The sequence below is a fragment of the Esox lucius genome, chromosome 19, assembly GCF_011004845.1.
Source record: "Esox lucius isolate fEsoLuc1 chromosome 19, fEsoLuc1.pri, whole genome shotgun sequence".
Classification (NCBI taxonomy): domain Eukaryota; kingdom Metazoa; phylum Chordata; class Actinopteri; order Esociformes; family Esocidae; genus Esox; species Esox lucius.
The window spans coordinates 11269194-11278226 of NC_047587.1; the positions used below are offsets into that span (position 1 = coordinate 11269194).

A 9033-nucleotide genomic window follows, 5' to 3' on the forward strand; every position below is an offset into this window, starting at 1 on the left:
GCTAGGACTTTCTTCTAAGGTGCCAAAATTCTGCAGCAGTTCTCAATATCTGAATGTGTTGTTTTGGTTGTCCCTTTTCTGACACATTTCTTTTTTCTTTTTTAGGGTTTCATGTATATTTCCGTACTGTGAGGTTACAATAGTACTGTACGGACTCCGGAAGTCACTGCATGAAGTTGTGTGCCGGCTGGAATCATAAACCTGGTTGGGGTATACCGACAGTTCCAGGAGCTCCCAAAGAGGCCAAAGCAAACTGACTCAGTGCAGTTTAGAGTGGATGGGAGGAATGTCGGACAGGGCTGCTTTATCTCGTTGTGCTGTGGCAACTCCTTGTGGTAGGACAGGCACCAGCAAACTTATTTGTAATTTTGGGCTGGATAACTGCTCTCCTTTAAGTTTATGTGTGCCAGCAAATATGGGCCTGGTTGAGCAAACTGTAGAATAAGGCTTAATGGATGTACATTGGAGAAGAGAGGACATGTCTTGATCTTAGACTATTTTGAACAGGCTAGGGAGTTTTTGCAATGAGGCAATGTCATATTGGGTATCATCAAATTTGAAAGGAGAAAATGGGGTAATAAAATATGCAAATCATTATTTCCTGAAAAAATACACTATATACATTGGGGAGAACAAGTACTTGATACACTGCCGATTTTGCAGGTTTTCCTACTTACAAAGCATGTAGAAGTCTGTAATGTTTATCATAGGTACACTTCAACTGTGAGAGACGGAATCTAGAACAAAAATCCAGAAAATCACATTGTATGATTTTTTAATAATTATTTTGCTTTTTATTGCATGACAAATATTTGATCACCTACCAACCAGTAAGAATTCCGTCTCTCACAGAGCTGTTAGTTTTTCTTTAAGAAGCCCTCCTGTTCTCCACTCATTACCTGTATTAACTGCACCTGTTTGAACTTGTTACCTGTATAAAAGACACCTGTCAACACACTCAATCAAACAGACTCCAACCTCTCCACATTTGCCAAGACCAGAGAGCTGTGTAAAGATATCAGGGATAAAATTGTAGACCTGCACACGTCTGGGATGGGCTACAGGACAATAGGCAAGCAGCTTGGTGAGAAGGCAACAACTGTTGGCACAATTATTAGAAAATGGAAGAAGTTCAAGATGACGGTCAATCTCCCTCTGTCTGGGGCTCCATGCAAGATCTCACCTCGTGGGGCATCAATGATCATGAGGAAGGTGAGGGATCAGCCCAGAACTACACGGCAGGACCTGGTCAATGTCCTAAAGAGTGCTTGGAACACAGTCACAAAGAAAACCATTAGTAACACACTATGCAGTCATGGATTAAAATCCTGCAGTGCACGCAAGGTCCCCCTGCTCAAGCCAGCGCATGTCCAGGCCCATCTGAAGTTTTCCAATGACCATCTGGATGATCCAGAGAAGGAATGGGAGATGGTCATCTGGTCTGATGAGACAAAAATAGAACTCCACTTGCCGTGTTTGGAGGAAGTAGAAGGATGAGTACAACCCCAAGAACACCATCCCAACCGTGAAATATGAAGGTGGAAACATAATTCTTTAGGGATGTTTTTTTGCAAATGGGACAGAACGACTGCACTGTATTGAGGGGAGGATGGATGGGGCCATGTATCGCGAGATCTTGGCCAACAACCTCCTTCCCTCAGTAAGAGCATTGAAGATGGGTCGTGGCTGGGTCTTCCAGCATGACAACCACCCAAAACACACAGTCAGGGCAACTAAAGAGTAAGAAGCATCTCAAGGTCCTGGAGTGGCCTAGCCAGTCTCCAGACCTGAACCTAATGGAAAATCTTTGGAGGGAGCTGAAAGTCCATATTGCCCAGCGACAGCCCCGAAACCTGAAAGATCTGGAGAAAGTCTGTATGGAGGAGTGGGCCAAAATCCCTGCTGCAGTGTGTGCAAACCTGGTCAAGAACTACAGAACTACACTCACAGTTGAAGAGTACCTATGATAAAAATGACAGACCTCTACATGCTTTGTTAGTGGAAAAACCTACAAATTCGACAGTGTATCAAATACTTGTTCTCCCCACTGTAACACTGAAGTAAACACAATACATTGAACATTAACACAAACATATAGTGTTTCTAAAACATCAGTGTTCTCTGTTGCCTCCAGTTGAATACAATGTCTCTGCTAAATGCAATTCAATTTGGTCGACTGTTGTCTATGTTTTTCCAGGTAGTCCTGTGGGACTTGCCATAACTCTTCAATGAAGCTCTCAGGTGGCCAATCTAATACTGTGAGTGTTCTATTGTCTCCGTGTAGGTCTAGATCATATCTTTGCAGAGTCTGGAGTGAATACTGTGCTGAAAAATGAAGATGGGCATGTTCTTGTAAGACTTTACACAGTTAAAGCTGGTACTTTGGTGCCAGATGCTGGGCAAGCACTGGATTTCCTTTTGTCTCTCAAAAAAGTGACCTGTGCTGTTGATCAGATGCAGACAGCTTTTTGGGTCTTTTCACAGCGTTTTCGGTCTTACACCAGGGATTCACAAACTTTCCTTAGTGCATTCGAAAAATATATTTAATTTGAATATGTAAAATACATTAAAACACAATCTGTTCGACAAATAAAAATCTAATACTCCAATAACCACAGCTGATTAAGAAATAATAAGCTCCCAGATGTAATACGTAAATGTTTGAAACGCGAGGTCTGTTACCAGGGGGTTCGGGTGGGAGGGTCGAGGGAGGGATTTATATGAAGTCTGGGGTATTCCAGAACGGACTCTAATTGGCACACCTCACACACAACCCTACTATCATCCATCCTAGGCTACCACAGGCGAATTAGTCAACGCAATTTGGAAATAAAACTACACGCGGGCTTTACAAAGGCTGCGGCTGAAGCATCCTTCTCTTATCTCAGCCCGTTGTTTTGGAGTACATTTTTCTTCTTCTGCCTTACGCTTCGACTTACCGGCATTTGTCTTATTATGATAGCATCCCTGATTCTGGAAGCAGTTCAAGGCTTGCTATTTGGATGCACGGGAGAAGAAGACAGGGCAGCTGCCCTTCGAGAATGTTTAGTACTAAAATACCAGCTGGTGACGACAACGTTTTGAACCGCTACATTGCTTTTCACGAACACCTGTCGTTTACACTGTAGCCTATTAATTTATGAGGTAAGAAACTATAGTTTATTTATGCATTGAGGTTTATTTATGTTTACGATGTGTTGTTATTAACGTTATTTGGTCATTTAAAATCAAGAAAAGTGTTTACTGAGGCCATGTCCAGCCGTTGGCCATGTTTAGGCTTATCTAATCATCTTCGAATAATACCGTATTGTGTTGCACTGCGGTAAATCAGACATCTTCTTGCGCTGTCGTCAATTGTTCGCTGTCACATATATCTTGTGCCAGAGTTGGCTTTGCGCGAGAAATTACTGGACGCTTTTCCAGTTGTGCGAGAAATTACTGGACGCTTTTCCACAGGTGCCGCCAACCTTTAACGTTTGTGACAGCTGGCTGGGAGAAAGTGTTTCGCATTAGATTGCATTATCACTGAACTTGTACCAGAATACTGATTTTTATTTATTATAATAATTTACTTTACCCGTCTGGGAATTTTGGAGGTTGTGTCTCATCTGAACAATGTCTGTTGAATAACTTCTTAGCTACGTTGTATTTTAAAACAAACAAAACTCGGAATACATTTTACGTATGTAGATTAGAGACTATTAGCTAATTGACTAAACAATACAACAATACAAAATTTGAATAGACATACAATATATCATATAATATAGAAATATAAAATATAGCTTAAAATGTATCCTTTATATGACAAATATTTTAATAGTCCTAATTACGATTATTGATTGTATTGCCGCCTATAGAACTATGAAAATTGAATGTATATAAAATATCCATTATACATTCTTCAAACCTAACTAATGAAATCTTAGATCCTAGAGTGTACTGTAGGATCTTAGAGTCTGACACTTTCGTTCTATCTGGACTATAGCGTTAATAAGTGCTGCAAAATTATTTGAAATCATGTCAAGATTTTAATATTGACATGTGGTATATTCAGACTATGAGAACATCTGAGACGCATGTAATGTCCGTTTTATAGTTAACACCAGTTTCTTTCTCTTGCGTTTTTTTCACCGCACGCTAAGAAGCGAATGTCGACCCTGAGATTCGCTAAGTTTGTGTTCTGTTCTGTAGGGTAAAATACAGTAAACCGATTGTTGTAGACAGAAAAGATACTGCCTTTCACTTTGCTTTTCAGTAATACACGTTTAAGTTTCCATTTGTTCAACCAAGTGCTTTATCTATATTGTAAGAAGACTCAGTCTCGCAATATTTGATATAAAAATTAAACATTCTATATCCTGCAGCCCCTACATGAATAATCATTCTGAAAGAGTTATCCAAATTATTGTTTTATTTTCTCTTTCAGGATCTGAACAGACTGCATCATCTATCTAAATGAACAAATTCAGCCATGCAATGTTCCTGGAAGGCTGTGATTCTGCTAGCCTTAGTGTCCATAGCGATCCAGTACACGGCCATCCGGACCTTTACTGCCAAGCCATTCCAAATGTGTCCGGTGACAGTATCCAACCCCCTGAACTGTGGCATGCTGGGGCAGGATGCAGTGGACTCCTCATTGGACCAGCGCATCTGTGACGACTTCCTCTACTTCACCTCCAACGCCTCCAGGAGGACCCACGTCCTCATCCTGGCCACGACCCGCAGCGGTAGCTCCTTCTTTGGCCAGCTGTTCAACCAGCACCAGGATGTGTTTTATCTGTTTGAGCCCCTCTACCACGTCCAGATCACCCTGCTCCCCCGGTTGTCCCACAGCAGGACAGCAGGGGACACCAGGGTGATGCTGGGGGCCAGCCGGGACCTTCTGCGTAGCCTCTACGACTGTGACCTGTACTTCCTGGAGAGCTACATAAAACCCCAGCCGGCCAACCACACTACAGTCAATTTGTTCCGGAGGGGGGCGAGCAAGGCTCTGTGCTCCCTGCCTGTGTGCGACGCATTCAGCCCCGGGGAGCCGAACGTCGACGAAGGGGAGTGCGTACGGAGGTGTGGGGTTCTCAACATGACGCTGGCGTCGGACTCCTGCCGCGAGCGACGCCATGTCGCGATCAAGACCGTGCGGATACCGGAGGTGAACGACCTCAGGGCCCTGGTAGAGGACCCCAGGCTCAACCTGAAGGTGATCCAGCTGGTCAGGGACCCCCGAGGGATCTTGGCCTCCCGCATCGAGACGTTCCGGGATACTTACAGACTCTGGAGGATCTGGAGGGCAACTGGAAGGAGGCCCTATAACCTGGACCTCAGTCAGCTCACCACCATCTGTGAGGACTTCCTGGGCTCTGTTACCACGGGCCTCAGCAGGCCCCCCTGGCTCAAAGGGAGGTATATGCTGGTCAGGTATGAGGACCTGGCTAGGAACCCCCTCCAGAAGACGCAGGAGATCTACAGCTACTTGGGTCTGATCATGGACAAGAATGTAGGTGACTGGATCCAGAACAACACCAGAGGAAGCAACGACCTGTCGGCCAAGCATAAATACGGCACGGTTCGGGACTCCGCGGCCAATGCCGAAAGCTGGAGACTCAAATTGTCTTATGACATGGTTGATTACACACAGTCTGTGTGTCAGCAAGTTCTACAGGAGCTGGGTTATAAGACTGTCCGCTCCCATGACGAGCTGAAAAACCTCTCCCTGACTCTCATCGAAGACAAAACCTTTTTACCTTTTTTGTAGTAAGGCAAGGTCTATTACAATGCACAAATATTTTTGATATATTTATAATGTTGCCTTAATTCCGTCCCATATTTGCACTAAACCTCAGAAACCCGGTGGACTCCTGTGGTAAGACTTCAGACAGAATAGTTACAAGAAGCAACATTTGAGATTGCCGTTCTGAATTCGGTATCCAAGTTTTATCGACATCGAAGAGAAACTGTGATGCTAGATTTATTGAAACGAACAACCTACAGCGAAGCGCCATTCTACGTGATATCCCTGAATGCTGGCAGTTGCATTGACAAAAATGAATGTTGATATTTGTATATGAAGTGAAGTGGACCTACTGTACAATGTTGTTAGGGAATGTGTCTAGTCATCTTTTACGGATACATGCTGAGGTGTAGGCCTGATATAACAACCGTGCAATAAAAATGTGAACGTTGCAGTCGACCTTAACTGTGCTGTTTAACTGTTACTAAGAGTTAATTAAGTAGAGCTAAGGAGTGGCCCTTTAAGTTGTGTTAAATTGAATCTTGTCAAATCCACTATCACCAAAGGGTAATGAGTGCAAGACAACAGTGATTGGACTGTGAGCGTGTTCTTAATGACACCCTACAGTAAATTCCCCTGTAGTGCACTTCTTTTGAAAAGGGCCCATAAGACTGGTCCAAAGTAGTGTACCCTACAGAGAACAGGCTTCCATTAGGGACACGTCAGAGTTTGTCTCCGTTGACCAAATGTCAGTGAGGTTTAGGAGAAGTGTTGTCTTCCAGGCCATCTATTGACACTGTGGAGCAGGCAGGCTTTAGGAGACAGCTGCAGTGGCTGATTAGTCTCATACTTTGCTGATGAGGAAGTAAACTAGCTGCGGTCGTCGCAACATCATCAGGATTTCTTATCTCTGGAAGGAATATCACAGAATAAATGTGTCTGTTTATTTGTATTTTTACAGCAGTGTATAGTGTTGCTTGATGAAACAGGGATACGTATGGGCTTGGAACTGACTATTTAAAAAGTTATTTAGAAAATTATATTAAATATTAATGGGTGTTGATACAATTTTATTAGTTACCCCTAAATGACCCTGTTTAGAAATGTGTGGGTCTGGGAACTAATTCTGTCATGCACATGGGCTCAAATTGGCATCAGTTCAGAAGACCTGTTCTACTTTGAAATGAAAACCCATCCTTTATCAGGCCATATCGACTTTTAGATCTTTTTGGGAAACAACTAGAGTTATCGACAGCACTAGTATAATTTATTTTTGTGTTGCCTACATTTTTTCAATGTATTTTTATATTTATGTTGGCTATTTACTCCTCTGTTGTTTGGCCAATCAATCAAATGTATTTTATAAGCCTTCATCATCTGGTAGCTAGGAACGACAAATGTGTATAATACAATACACTAAGTAAAATGCATTTTTGTGGATCAAGTTTTGATTGAGAAGTGTTATTTGAACAGAATTGAATCTAATGCAGTATTCTCTATAACCCAATCCTGACAATACTAGAGCAATTACTTTGGGAATGTTGGAATGAGATCATATGGCCAATCAGATTACTATTCTGCTAAATTAAAAGCCCTCAGGATCCCATCCATCCATTCTCTGCTTTTCTTATATATCTTTTCCTGAATAGTATTCCTTTCAAATCATCAAAACCCACTCCTAAAAACTGTACAAGGCAGAGAAAAGGCGGAGAGAAAGCAAAAAATGGGGAAAGAGGGGGAGAGAAGGGGCAGAAGGAGGACAGGGGGGAGAGAGGGCAGGAAAGAGCTGTGAGTGAAAGAGGGATGCAGAAAGGGAGATGAACCCAGGAGAGAGGGGGAGAAAGAGGCAGGGGGGAGACAGAAAGGGTTAGAGAAAGAGGGAGGGGAGAGAGACAGAAAGGGGGAGGGGAGAGAGAGGGGAGAGAGACAGAAAGGGGGAGGGGAGAGAGAGACAGAACGGGGGTGGAAGAGATAAACAATGTTCTAAATGATTTCAGTTCTTTGGCAGGTTGGCAGAGGAACAGTTCTTTGGTACAGAGCTACAGTTCTTAGCCACGGAGCTGCAGTTCTTAGCCACGGAGCTGCAGTTCTTAGCCACGGAGCTGCAGTTCTTAGCCATGGAGCTGCAGTTCTTAGCCACAGAGATACTGTTCTTAGCCACAGAGATACTGTTTTTAGCCACAGAGCTACAGTTATTTTCTTCAGCTTTACATAGAGAGCTGCAGTTGTTAGATACAGATCTAGAGTTCATAGGTACAGAGGTACAAACATTAGGTACAGTTCTGTTCTTTTTTTTTTTGTTTACTTCGCAAGTACACAAGATGCCCAAAAGGAGTACGACTTATCATCCCTGTCTGGTACAGGAATTGTGTGCAAAACTACAGTATAGAGAAACACTTATACCCTAGAAACTGTTAGAAGGATCACAAACCAGGATTTACTTACACTTCCCTTGGATTGAATGGGCATTGTTCCTACCAGGATAGAGTGACCATGTGCAATGCTTGTCAAGTAGAAAGAATCTGCTCAAAGGGGGCTGAAAGCAAGCATTGAATACATAGACATTGGAGGTATCCAGTGTTTAATTTGTAAATTGGGAGGTCCCTGAAAACACACTGGGTTTCATTTGGGTGGGGTTGAGAAAGTATTTTCACCTGCTAGGTCCGGCAACTTGACTCAGCCAAGGGAGCAAATCGATAGAAATGAAGCGCAAATAGCAGACATAAAAAGGTAAAAACATTCACAACCCTGTCAGGCGGTGCTGAGCCTACAACAGGCTGCAGGAATAAGCAACTATACAAAATCAGACCACTTTTAGTAGAATGTTTACTGTGGACTAGTGTGCTACACAGAGTACCCTGGTCAGGAGAAGTGCACCACTATATAGGGTGCCATTAAAGGTACAGGCCCTGTCAGGCTGAAATGAGTGATGTAAAATATGGAGTCAGGGGTGTAGAGGATGCAGTCAGTGTATGGCAGGGAAAGAGATAATGGGAGCTTGACTGAGATACTTCCCCAAAATGTTCAAGTTTACAAATGCCCCCCCAAACCCTTCATACTTTTGACCAGGGCTCATACGACTGTGGTCTGAGGAAACACTCCTGTATCTTGGGAACAAGATACAGGAGGCAGCCTGTGTGAGGCAGCCTGTGTGAGGCAGCCTGTGTGAGGCAGCCTGTGTGAGGCAGCCTGTGTGAGGCAGCCTGTGTGAGGGGTGCAGTGCCACTGGTGACAGGGTTTCAGTGTGTGAATGAAGCTGAAGTCATCCGCACGTCCACAGCCGGATGACACAAGACACTGAG

General features: G+C 43.4%; 1 protein-coding gene across 1 annotated transcript; it reads left to right on the top strand.

Annotated features, from left to right (window-relative positions):
* The first annotated feature begins 2601 nt into the window (after positions 1-2601).
* On the top strand, positions 2602-7320 carry LOC105018272 (carbohydrate sulfotransferase 1). The gene is made up of 2 exons (XM_010883568.3): positions 2602-3144; positions 4430-7320. The coding sequence occupies exon 2, from the start codon at positions 4475-4477 to the stop codon at positions 5753-5755; it is 1281 nt and encodes a 426-aa protein (XP_010881870.1). The 5' UTR covers positions 2602-3144; positions 4430-4474; the 3' UTR covers positions 5756-7320.
* The last annotated feature ends 1713 nt before the right edge of the window (positions 7321-9033 follow it).

Excerpts from the sequence above, each read along its gene's own strand:
- LOC105018272 (XM_010883568.3), top strand. The coding sequence starts at position 4,475 with ATGCAATGTTCCTGGAAGGCTGTGATTCTGCTAGCCTTAGTGTCCATA.